Here is a 13673-nt window from a genome sequence, read left to right on the forward strand (position 1 = left end):
GGAGTTGCTGGTTACCAGGGGAGGAATCTGAGTCATCACAGCAGGAAGGTTAGAGAAGGACTTGGTTCTATGGCTTCAGAGAACACTAACTAGTCTAAACTATATTTTTAAAACTTTTTTCCCCCAGTCCTAAAATTCACCCAGGAGACAGAGGCTGGTGTAATTGCAAAGCAGAGAAAATGGATCAGCCTGGAGGGCTGCTCCTAGTCGGAGAGGTCGAATGGCATCTTGCTGATGACCTCCCCATTCTCGTCGACTATGGTGTGGTAGACCCAGCGGCGGTTGCAGCGGCAAGTGGGCCCGCACTTGGTGGAGTTACACTTGGGGCACGGGTAGAAGCAACCCAGGCAGTCTTCATCAAGGCAGTCACACAGGTCAGCCTGATTGAAGGTGAGCCTACCCTTTTGGTCATACTTGTTGACTCTGCGTTTTACAGGAACAAACTCATTCTTCCTTGCCATTTGCCCTTCCTTTATCAGCTGCCTTAATTTAGGGTTGAAGTTGGCTACCTGAGGCCCGGGATTTTGAAATGACAACCGTTTTAACTGCCGCTCCACCCGTTTCATCTGCTTCAGTTCCATCTCACTTGGTTTCTCAGGAGAACTTGGACGTGCAGGTCTCTCTCGCACGGAACTGCTTTTTTCTGCTTGTTCACTCATTTCTGCTCACCTGGGGACACAAACAAAGTCAGCAACCATTTGTGGGAGCTCAGTCAACCATGAGGACGCTGGAGCTGGTAAACGTCATTTCAGAATGGGCCTATGAACTCTTTACTTCAAACCTGGGTTAAGTGGATAGGAGCAAGTTTATCAACACCAACAAATCTTTGGACAAAAGTGCTTTTATCAGATAGTGTTTCCTCCTTGATTTAACCATCTCTTTTTTCTATCAACTGTTTAAATAACCATTCATGTTGGTCTAGACTAGTACTTCTCAAACATTAATGTGCATATGAATCAGGAAACATCTTGTTAAAAACTAGATTATGATTCAGTTAGGACTGGGGTGGGGCCAGAGAATCTCCCTGTCTAATGTATGCCCAGATTATACTGATATTGCTAATTCCAAACCTACTTTGAGTCTCAAGGGCCTAGAGCTAAACCAATAGTGATCAGGGGCCACAATTGCTTGATCAGGGGCAAAAATTGCTTCGCTTTAATAGAAACCCAGTTATTCTTCTTAGGTGAGTAGCCCTAGGATAGAAAAACAACAGTTTTTTATGTAAAGAATCTCTTTCTCTCCACAATTCCCGCCCCCTCCCCGCCCCCGGACACTACCCCCACACAAGGCAAACTCTTGACTTTTCCTCCAGCGAATTTGGTTTGAACAAAGAAAATACTGTTTGAAGCACTTCAGATCAATAAACATATTCCTTGTTTCTAATGACTGTAGTAAGTAATGGAAATTGGATGGTCATTTATAGCAATTGCCTTTTCTCTTTAAAACATCAGCACATTAGCTGTGGTTTCTTTCGTTTGAAGTCACCTCCAATTCTTCTCAGGAAACACTCTACAAGCTACTTTAAGGTAATTCATCATATTGAATTAGTGACTGGTTTCTAAAAGGCTTTCTAAGGTCAGTACATTCTCAAGGACTTTCAGTGTCATTTCACCTCTCTCCATGTCTCACTGTCTCTGTGTGTCTGTCTCTTCCCTCACCACTCCCCCCATCCCTCTGTTTCTCTCCTAATTGGCCCATGTCCTACAGACTCCACAAAGCTTCCCAAACTACTAACAACTTAAAGTAGAGAGGCAGAGGATGCCCACTTCTTTAAGGATGTTCTGCCTAGCTTCCAGAAGCAAACTGGCCAAAAGGAAGAGAGACAGAGGATGGGGCATCAGCTGTGAGAGGATCACCATACTAGAGAAAAATTCCCTTTGCTTCTCACTGGAGAGTTTCAGGCAATTCCAGAGGAGTGGCCACACACTCTTTGATACATGCTACTAATTTCACACAACAGGTTCCCTTTTAGGTCTTCCTTGGCACTTGAACGATGTAGTGTCTACAGAGAGGGAAAAGCAAATGATTCCCCTGAATCTCACTCTTGAATTGGATTTATTTGCCAGGATCTTGTGGAGTATATACCCAGGACAGAAATAATACAGTTTCATAATTTCTATCTAAGTTAGTGCAATGTTTTGGCAAGTGTAGAACATTTAGTTTTTTATTACTCTAATTCTCTGAGTTGTAATTTCATTTTTGACTCCTTACCTTACTTTTTTTAGGGGGAAAAGAGTAGCAGCTACCTTTCTGATACATTACCCTAGGCAGAGGAGCCTCAGGCCTCACACTGCCAGGGATCAAACACTAGGGCTGTCTTCACCACTAACTATCTGACTTTAACTTAAGATGACTTCAGCTGCTTAACCTCAGTTTCCTCATCTGAAAATGGGGATAATAATAGAACCTTCTCTATGGGTATGCCCTAAGTTAGGTGCAGTGAAAGCTTCAAAGATGATATAAGACCAGGTTTCTGCCCACAAAGGTTTGGCAATCTCCACTGGAGAGATCAAGTGTCTGCAGCTCACTGCAAGGACAGGGAAAGGAGCTCCAGTTCAGATTCTGAGAACCCTATGGGGGGTGGGGGTGGGGTTCGTACTAATCAAACATCAATAGAGGCATCCCTATTTAGAACTAAGCTTTATATCTTCTTTCTGCACCCCCCCCCAGTTTAGTGAGGTGCTCAGTCACTCAGTTGTGTCCACCTCTTTGCAACTCCATGGACTATAGCCCTCCAGGCTCCTCGGTCCATTTTCCAGGCAAGAATATTGGAGTGCGTTGCCATTCCCTCTCCAGAACTAACCTTTACATCTTAAAGAATTCTGGTTCATCCCCATAATGGTAAAAGAAGTGAGTGTGTGAGTGTGTGTGTGTGTGTGTGTGTGTGTGTGTGCATGTGCAAATTTACCACCATAATTCAGGCTAAAGCCACTGTTTTTTTCACAGAGCAAATATTGATCAAGAGTATACCATATATGCTAGGAATTGTGACCTATTTATTACAGTCACAATTGCACACACAAGTCCAGAGTCCTTCAAGCAGTGGTCTTTACAGAAATGAATAAATTGGGGTAAAAATCTTTCACTCTTCAATTAAGCAAAATATCTGTGTAGGCCAATTTTAAAGCACAGTATTTGTTTTAGAAACAGGCATCAAGACTCTGGTGGAGAAACTCAAAGTTTAGTTATGAATAGCTGTGTACCAACAGAGAATGCGATGGCACCCCACTCCAGTACTCTTGCCTGGCAAATCCCACGGATGGAGGAGCCTGGTAGTCTGCAGTCCATGGGGTCTCTAAGAGTCGGACACGACTGAGTGACTTCCCTTTCACTTTTCACTGTCATGCACTAGAGAAGGAAATGGCAACCCACTCCAGTATTCTTGCCTGAAGAATCCCAGGGACGGGGCAGCCTGGTGAGCTGCCGTTTATGGGGTCACACAGAGTTGGACACGACTGAAGTGAGTTAGCAGCAGTAGTATCAGCAGCTGTGAACCAAGCACAAAACTGATTCTCAATTATAGAAAGTAGAATCAGGTTACAGTGAGACCTTTTACTGCAGGAGCACTGGATATTGCAAGTAAAATCACCAGGCAGCTGAACAAAGGTGGCCATGTTATGTTCAGCTATAGCACACACAAGACTTCCCTGGTGGCTCAGACGGTAAAGTGTCTGCCTACGATGCAGGAGACCCGGGTTCAATCCCTGGGTGGGAAAGATCTGAAGAAGTGAATGGCCACCCACTCCAGTATTCTTGCCTCCCCTGCCGCCCCACCCAGAAAAGGGTTCAAGGAAATATTGGGCTTCCCTGGTGGCTCAGAGGTTAAAGCGTCTGCCTGTAATGCAGGAGACACGGGTTCAATCCCTGGGGTGGAAAGATCCCCTGGAGAAGGGAATGGCAACCCACTCCAGTACTCTTGCCTGGAGAATCCCATGGACGGAGGAGCCTGGTGGGCTACAGTCCATGGGGTCGCAAAGAGTCGGACACGACTGAGCGACTTCACTTTCTATAGCACACTCACACTTTGACATGAGATATGTTTATGAACCAGAATTGTTAGCTTAAACCCCAGGGTCTCTTAAACTCTTGACTTCTCTCAAAAATGTTGGGAGGATATGTTGAGGCAAACAGTTTAGGGAAATTCAAAATAGAAATAAATGCTCGGTGAATGCATTTGAACCCTTGACATTCCAATCCTGTTGGTCAGGAAAGATCTTGGTATTTTCACAGGGAAGTAATTTTTCTGTTGAAATCACTTTGAAGGTAACATTTTCTTCTTGTCACTCAACAATTTATTTACTTGTCATAAAATAAAGTGAAAAAACTCTGAGCCCAACCACATAAAAGTCTTACATGCATGAGATTTATCACTATCTTTCTTACCATAGTTCTCTTAGTCCTTAAATTTCATGGTGCTGAAAATATCCTTTTTGTGTTTCTTTTCTGGATTGTTCTCCCTCTGAGCAATGGTTACCAGGATCTTTTAGAATGACATGTATTTGCTAATTGGATTAAAGGCGAGATAATGGAAAACTTTTTTCCCCAACTATCTGGGTGATATTCTTAATCTGGAAAACAGATGTTTCAACATCTTTTTGCATCTTTGTGTCCATGATTACAGTTCATGATTTCAGAATATTCCAAATTATTCCAATTCACTTTCCACATAGTTGGAAGCAGGAAGCCATTAAGATGAACCCCTTTCAATTTACATGTCATAATAGGAGGTGAAAGAAGGTAGAAAAGGGAGGGAGGAGTCCATTAGACTTGTTCTTGATTGATGTTTTTTATACTTCTCTCAGCTCTCAAAACTGTCTTTTTCTTTAATTCACTTATTGAAGTAGTTGATGCTTTTTATTATCCCACGCACATAGATTAAAAATATTAAAATATACTTACTCAGTGGAAGATGAAAGATAATCCTTATTCAGATGGTTACACTACTTTCACCGAAGACAGTCCTTTTACCTAAAGCACCATAAAAACAGGTTATCATCTATTCACTAGGGGGAAAATGTGTTACATGTAACACACAAATAAAATCTCCTGTCCTTCCCAATAACTGTGTCTCTTAACTTTCATCTTTCATCTAAAAATGTTTATACAACTATTGTAGGCCATTGGTATTTGAGAAAATGGGAGGAAAATGGTTATTACTGAAACAGACTTCATGAAAAATAGTTTCAAATGTTCAAATTATGTTTAAAAAGAAAAAAGCGAAGGGGGCAAAAGAAATCTTATTCTAGTAGTACCCTGGCTGAAAGTTTCAACAAATTTAGTCTTTTAAAAAAACCTTCAGTAATAGTAATAATGAAAGAGATCCTTTTCATTTAACAGTGAGAATGATTAATTTGCCATTAGAAAAATTTCACATTTTCCATAACTGATACTGGGAATCAAAGATGTTTGGGAACATTGTCTATATTTGAGGTTATACAAAAGCCTTGATGGATACACAAGAGGAGATTCTTGGGTCCTGCACCCAGAAATTCCAATTCATTACTTCTGGGGGGTTGCCTGTGACTCTGCATTTTTAACAAACAGCCCTGGTGATTCTGTATTGGTGGTTCAGGGACCACACGTGGAGAAGGGTGGCTGTGTAACTCTCCTGAGATTGTTACAGAGCCCAGCTCTGCCTGCCATCCTCTGCTCGCACAGCTGTTGCTAAATATCCTTCAACAAAGATCTTTAGGGAGATGACTTTCATACAGTGATATCTTAAGATACATTCGGAGTGATCCTCAGTTATGACAGTTAAACACCTTTGATTAATTCACTATACTCTAACTGAAATTAGTGAATATACAAGGGTGTACCTGGGAAGTGTCTACAACCATACTACATATTTGGCCAGAACCCTCTGGTTAAATAGAGGTGGGGCTGCCTATTCACCTAGATTTGAAATACAAGTGAAATATTAGAATTCCAATGAAGGACTCTTAGCCTACCACCATTATATACTGGGGTCTTCCCTGGTGGCTCAGAGGTTAAATTATCTGCCTGCAATGCGGGAGACCCGGGTTCGATCCCTGGGCTGGGAAGATCCCCTGGAGAAGGAAATGGCAACTCACTCCAGTACTCTTGCCTGGAGAATCCCATGGACGCAGGAGCCTGGTAGGCTACAGTTCACGGGGTCGCAAAAAGTCGGACGTGACTGAGCCACTTCACTTTATTATATACAGGAGAAGAGATGATGTCATTTGGAGCAAATCATAAGAGACAGCGCCCATACATTAAACAGTTCTTGAAAGGGTAAAGGGAAGGGGTTGAATTTAGACAAAGATCTGGTTATTGTGACAACTGGTGTATACTATAGTCTGTTTCGCTGAATTTCGTCAGCTCTTGCTTCTGTTTATCTTCCGAAATAAAATTAGATGTGTTCCTGCAAGCAGAATTTAAGAAGGCTTCTGGTGAATTCTAGAGTGTCTCTGAGTAGTGTGTCCCTCATCACAAATACCTGGAGTGGGGGAGGATCCAGAAAGCTGCCACGCCCACGGAACTGCTTTTCTCTGCCTGCAAAGAGTGCTAGACCAGTTCTACAAAGGAGGCCAGACAAGCCCTTCCAAATGAGGCACAAGGTAGAGTTCCTACAAGATCCAACTATTTATTTCTTCCCGCCTTACCCACCCTTCTTTTCTCCTCTGTTGACACCCTGCAGAAGGGAAGTGTGGAAGAATGTATTATTTGTTCATAATTTTCCCTTCTATTCTCTGTATTGTGCCATAGTTTCACTAGGTAAATTATACTTCTCCATCCCACTGACCTTGAAATTCACCATATGACTTGCTTGGGCTAAGGGAAAATGGGCACAAGTGACCATTAATGAGTTCTGCACTCAGATATTAAAGGGCATTGCAAAATTCTGCCAGGTTCTTCTTGTATTTCTGTCATCTGCCATGAGAAGTGCATACCCCAGGAGGCTGCCGACTGCAAAATGAGACACATATGAACAGACCTCAGTCTGATTCACAGCCTTAAGCAGAGCTGCCATAAGTGACCCAGAGACACATGAGTAAGAACATCAATGGTATCGTAGTCAACCACTAAGATTTAGGGGTGGGGTGTTTGCTATGCAGCAGCATCATAGCCTTAGCAGAATAACACACCAGGGTGACTGCCATATACTTGGGACTCACTCCTTGCCAAGCACCACTAACATTAGCTCCTTTATTCTACAAAATTTCCTTCTGAGATCTGCTAATGCTTCCATCTTTCATGAAACATCTGCTCAGAGAAGGCAAGGACTCATAGCTAACAAGTGGCTGAGCCAGAAACTCAAATTCACGTGTACCCACGTTCAAATATTGCATTGGCCAAAAAGTTCATTTGAGTTTCTTGGGACATTTCATGGAAAAACCAGAATGAACTTTTTGGCCCACCCAATACAATGATTGTTCCATGGCTTTTTCCTATTTTCCTGCAGTTGAAACCACAGGTGATAGCAACAACAACCACATAAAACACAATTTCACTCTTTTATGAAGGGCACTTTCCTGGGTCTCTTTTCAATCCAATTACTAATTGGGATACTTAAGTTCTGTTTAGTTCTGCTCTAGATTGAATCCTACCCCATGAGATTTCAAATGGTAAGTCTTCAGTTTGGAAAGTATTGTGCTTTAGAAACCACAGGAAGGCTTAAAAGAGACTGGAATTTTCTGAAGTTATAGGTAGGAGAGAAACTGTACCAGATAAAAACCAGTTGAGACAGTGTTTAGAGCTTTTCTTGACTAAACCAGACAGACTCCACAGAAACTACTCAGGATCCTCTCTGTGACCCCACTGCAAGAGACAACCATTCAGAAAGCAACGCCAGTATTGTTCCAGTGACACTCAGAAGGAAATATTGCTCATCTCTGGCTGCCCATTAGAATAACTTGGAGACCTTGAGAAAAAAAAAAAAAATCTGGGCCCTGCTGACAAACAATCGACATTTCTGGGTGAGAAGCTGAGCATGGTTTTTTTTTTGTTGTTTTTTTGTTTGTTTGGTGGGGGGAATGTGAATTTTTTAAAGATCCCCAGGTAATTCTATTTTCTTTGACCACACTGAGTAGTGTGCGGGATACTAGTTCCCAGATCAGGGACCAAACCCTGGTCACTCCCCCAACCCCATCTGCAGTGGAAGCATAGAGTCCCCACCATTGGATCACCAGGGACTCTAATAGGCAGCCAGATTTGCGACCCACTAAGCTACAGTGGTGGCTAAGATGGCAAGAATCCACCTGCTAATGCAGGAGATGTGGGTTCCATCCCTGGGTGTGGAAGGTCCCTTGGAGGAGGGCATGGCAACCCACTCCAGTATTCTTGCCTGGAGAATCCCATGGATAGAAGACGCTGGTCGGCTACAGTCCACCGGGTTGCAAAGAGACACGATGGAGAGACCCAACAACAACAACAAAAGATAGAAGATGGAGACAAAAAATGTATTTGCCGATTTGCTGATATTTAACATTAAAAGCCAATTCTAGTCAATGACTCACTCATGGAGACTGGAGTGTCAGCTGTGCATGTCTTTGAACTTCCTTCCTACTCTCCGATCATCATTCTTTACCATTTCTCTTTCCTCCGTGGAATATTTACTGAATCTATAGTTATTTACTGAAATCCACATCTATGTTAAATCCTAAAGTGGTGTTTGCCAAGGGCTAGACTATAAAAGTTTATAGAGTTTGTAAAGAATTCACTAAAACTGTTATCTGCTAGCTTAAAGAGGAGAGATGTCAGTGGCTTCATTAGCCAAATAAATAAAGCCCAGACTGTCATTTATAGTGATTGTATACATGGTTCATACTCTCCTATGAATATTTTGGAGCACTGATTCTAGTTTAATTTGCACATACAAGTTCTCAAGGATTATCTGTGACTAGCATAGCCCGAGATTGAGACATGTATGCTATCTTGCTCCTGCATACAGAGACCCCTTGTGGCACTTAGCTGACTGCCTCCCAGGATATGTGGGAAACTTTCTATTTCTTTTACAGTAAGATACACAACTCTCTTACTGCACTGGTGGCAACTGATTTTTTTCGACGCATTTGAATGAAAATAATATCTAAGATTTATGGAGTATTGTCTATGTGCCAGGCACTATGCTTAGTGTTCTACACGCATTAACTCATTTAATCCTTAACTCTATGAGGTAGATGATCTAGTTATTGTCCTCATTTTAGAGAAGAAAAAAACTGAGGCACAGAAAAATTAAGTAAGCTGTCTAAGGTCACACACCTATTAAAGGATAAAGCTGGAATTTGAACCCAGAAAGTCTAGTTCCAGAATCTGGATTCTGAGCCACTAGAAATACCACATCCTTTAGTAGGTAGGGGACTGATCTGAGTACATTTTAGGAGAGGCTGTAGAGAAACCAGTGGTCTTGTCACTGCTAGTGGAAGTGCAAACTGGTACAACCACAAAGAAACGGTTTGATAACAGTTGATACCTACTAAAGCTGAACACCTGCTTACCCTATGACCCAGTACTTCCTGGGAACATATCCCAAAACAGTGCATACTTGTGTTGATAAAGGACATGAATTTGGGTGTTCGTAACAGCACTGAACTGGAAACTACCCAAAGGTCCATCAACAGGAAAGCGGACAAACACATTCTAGTGTATTTATTGGAGAAGGCAAAGTCACCCCACTCCAGTACTCTTGCCTGGAAAGTCCCATGGACGGAGGAGCCTGGTAGGCTGCAGTCCATGGGGTCGCGAAGAGTCAGACACCACTGAGCGACTTCACTTTCACTTTTCACCTTCATGCCTTGGAGAAGGAAATGGTAACCCACTCCAGTGTTCTTGCCTGGAGAATCCCAGGGACGGGGGAACCTGGTGGGCTGCCATCTATGGGGTCACACAGAGTCAGACACGACTGAAGCGACTTAGCAGCAGCAGTGTATTTATACCGCTGTGCAGCAATGAGGAGAAAAAATGTACCACTACACAGAGTAATAAGGAAGGTTCTCACAAACATAATGCTGACTGAGAAAAGTCAGGAAAAAAGAGCACAGGCTATATGTTTCTATTTATATAAAGTACAGAGGCAGGCAAAAGGAATCTCTGCTATTAGGGGTCAGGCTATTGGTTACCTGAAGGAGGAGAAGCTATGTCTGGAAGGAGTATTTGGGGAGGGGGCTTCTGGGGTTGTGGGTAAAGATGTATTTACTTATTTGTGCTATGCGGCTTGTGGGATCTAGTTCCAGACCAGGGATTGAAACCATGCCCCCTGCAGTAGAAACACGGAATCCTAACCACAGGACTGCTAGGGAAATCCCAAGTCCTCTTTATTGATCTGGTTATTGGCCACAGCATGTTTAAAGTTCTGAAAGTTCAGTGACCTTTACATTTAGGTTACATGCACTTTTCTGTATGTACACTATTTGTCAATAAAAAATTTAATTTGTGATCCAATATTACCTAGAGATAGGAGATTTCATTAAATATTTTCAAATAAACAATGCATATGTGAGGAAAGTAGTCATTCCAGGCAATCAAAGAGTAAGTTTCTGCTATCTCCAGTTCTTCCCCCACTTTCCTGCATTTATCACAAATGCCAACCTGATGATTTAATATGAGAAAATGATCAATTGGGTCAGGTATATGGAACGGGTTCAGTGTGCTTGTCTCCAGACAGCAGTTCAAAGGCAGGGTTTACTAATGAGAGTTGTATTAAGGTACGGTTGGTAGGAGGTATCAAAACAAAGGGTCCCAGGCTCACTCCCTTTGCATCTCCTGGAGCACTCACGAGGGTGTGGAAATAGCTTGCTTTTGTAGACATCTTCAAGAATGAGGAAACTGAGGTCTTGGGTAAGAAGTGACTGACTCCACATGACACTCTGCCTAAGGGCAATCCCCTCTGAGGAGAGAGTCACTGGAAGCGGGTGGACCAGCTCACAGTAGGAATTCTCACTACTCCTGCTCACCTGTGTAAGCCACCCCTTTATATTTGAGGGGTAGAGCCCAATCCACCATGTCCTGTTTATCCCACTTCTGCCCTGGACAGAAAGACTTCATTAACTGTCACAAAGGCAATGCTTTACCAGTGAGAGCACTAACTTCTGTTTTCCTAAAAAGTATGCCTACAAAAACCTTTCATCACTATAGATGCTGTCAGCCAAGTTCTTTCTGGTAAGTTCTACAGAGAAGAACTTTTGATTCTAGATTAAAAATTATAATCAAAACAGCCACAAATGTCACCTCTATTATCAGGCAAGACATGAACCTGGCCATCTTACCGGGCTTTCTTTTTCTTCCTCTGTGCACTGCACAGAATTATGGATAATTAAATATAACACAACTTTGGCAAATACTTTTCTTAGAATTCTCCTGATTATTCTCAGGGGGAAAGTCATATATAAAGATACTAGGTTGACTTAACTACTAAGTTTACTCATCAATCATTTAGTGAATTTGCTCCAGGTCTTATTTCCAGTTGCATTTTAAATTTCAATCTATTTTCAGAATCAGATTTATTCCCCCCTCCCTCTCCTCATCCCCTCTCTCACCACAGAAGCCATGCTGGGATTACCCTTAGCCCCACTAAGCCCTTGTGGGAAAGAAAGACTTCCAGTGAGAAGTGATGAGGGAGGGAGGGAAGGGGAGAGGTGTCGGACTCTTTGCGACCCCGTGGACTGTAGCCCACCAGGCTCCTCTGCCTGTGGAATTTCCCAGGCAAGAATACTGGAGTGGGTTACCATTTCCTTCTCCAGGAGATCTGTACAAGTCAGGGATTGAACCTGTGTCTCTTGCATCTCCTGCATTGGCAGGCAGATTCTTTACCACTGAGCCACAAGGGAAGCCCGTCCTGGCATTACCTGAGTTGATTTAAGGTTCCTTTCATCTGGGAGGCAAAAGAGGAAAGATCTCTGGATAGAGGGGTGATGGAAGACAAATTCTTAACCTGGTGTCTGCCCTGTGCCTGATCTGATGAGAGTTCTGGGGCCCCCTAGAGGGAGAGGTCAGTGCCTAATGGCTGAAGGTGCTCTGTTCATCAGAGGTTCTGACATGTTGGGCCCAAGAAAGGGTTATGTGATTGCTGTGCAGAGGAGATAAAACATGAAAAGAAAGTTACTCAAGATTAAAAAGGGCGAGAAGGGTTATACTCTCCAGACCTACTCTTCCTGAGACCATCACATAGCACTGGGGCTATGGGATCTTCAAGTGAGCGCTGGAGAATGGCAAATCATAGAAGAGAAACAGAAATAGGTGCCTACCTGGCAACCACGAAGTACCAATAGGTACGTGACAACAAACACAGCTCAGAAGAGCATGGGCAAGCGTTTTCCTAACTACCTGGAAGACACTTGCCCTGTGAAGTCCCAGGGCCATCGAGGAATTTCTAGTGGCAGTTGGAAGATCAAGCCACTCAAAATGGCTGTGTTCTTGCTCTCTGTCTCTCTCCTGTCCGACTAGCGCCTACTTCACCTACACCCTACTCGCAGGACTAACCTCCCCACCTCCTTGCCCCACGGCCCCGCTAACTATAGCTTACCAAACGGCTGATGAGGAGTCTGCTCCTCAAGTGGTTTCGGCGATCAGCTGTTTCTGTGCAAAGGTGGGGCTGGGTGCCCACAAGTATGGGTTCTTATGTGCGCATGCGTGCGTGGTGCGAGCGCGCTTGTGTGCGTCTGTGGTGTGCGCATGCGTGCTTGTGTGGGCGTCCGCGTGCATGTGTGGATGCCCGAGTGGGTGCATGGGTGCGTGTGTGCGTGTGTGGGTGCGTGTGCGGGTGCGTGGCTGCATGCGTGAGTGTATGGCTGCATGCTTGGGCGCCTGCATGTGTAAGCAGGTGCCTGAGTGCATGCGTGCATGTGCGCCTGTGTGTGTGGGTGCCTGCATGCTTGCATGCGTGTGTGTTCAGCCATGTCTTGGTCTTTGACTGTAGCCTGCCAGGCATTCTCCAGCCGAGCATAGCCATTTCCTTCTCCATGGCATCTGCCTGGCAGGGATCACCCGAGGTCAATTCCCATATAATTGGTAATCCTGGCTTCCCCCAGCAGTGAAACCTGCCAACGTGTCCATCCTGCCTGGTTGCTCCTGCATTGCACGCCATGGGATGTTGTTCAAGGACCTTGCTTGAGACAGGCAGGGTCCTCCATCGGGTAAACCATGATGTCTTCGTCTGTGTCGCTGACTTAGGGCCCTTTCTTTGGTCGTGAAACTGGGCAAGTGAGGCCTTGCTGGCCTGTGGGATGCAGCAGAATAGTGGTCTTGGGCTAGGAATCCTTAATTTGGGCATTAATGTGTGTGTGTGTTAAATTTTATTTAGTTTTTGGGTGTGCTGGATTTTTGTTGCTGCTCGGGGCTTTCTCTAGTTGGGGAGAGCGGGGGCTTCTCACTGCAGTGGCTTCTCTTGCGGAGCACTGGCTCTGGGGCCCGTGGGCTGAGCAGTTGTGGTGCACCGGCTTAGTTGTTTCAGGGCATACAGACAGGGACGGATTGAACCAGTGTACCTGCATTGGCAGATGGGTTCTTTTCCAGTACGTCACCCGGGAAGTGCAGTTTGGGCATAAAAATGTGACATCATTCATACCCAAACTGCTAAGATCTGGGAAGATTTTAATTATTCCACAGTAGGGTGTGTTGCCCAATCTCCTTGGAGATTATACAGATGGTGTTTTGTCAAACTACTTCCATTTAGGTGCTCTGTGGAAAGAATATTCAATAATCAAAGTAGTTTGAGA

At 43.9% G+C, this 13673-nt stretch overlaps 1 protein-coding gene across 1 annotated transcript; it reads right to left on the minus strand.

Annotated features, from left to right (window-relative positions):
* Positions 1-203: 203 nt before the first annotated feature.
* LOC114111732 (ARL14 effector protein-like) lies at positions 204-659 on the minus strand. The gene has a single exon (XM_042241949.1). The coding sequence runs from the start codon at positions 657-659 to the stop codon at positions 204-206; it is 456 nt and encodes a 151-aa protein (XP_042097883.1).
* Between the last annotated feature and the right edge of the window lie 13014 nt (positions 660-13673).

This window comes from Ovis aries, chromosome X (assembly GCF_016772045.2).
Source record: "Ovis aries strain OAR_USU_Benz2616 breed Rambouillet chromosome X, ARS-UI_Ramb_v3.0, whole genome shotgun sequence".
NCBI lineage: Eukaryota > Metazoa > Chordata > Mammalia > Artiodactyla > Bovidae > Ovis > Ovis aries.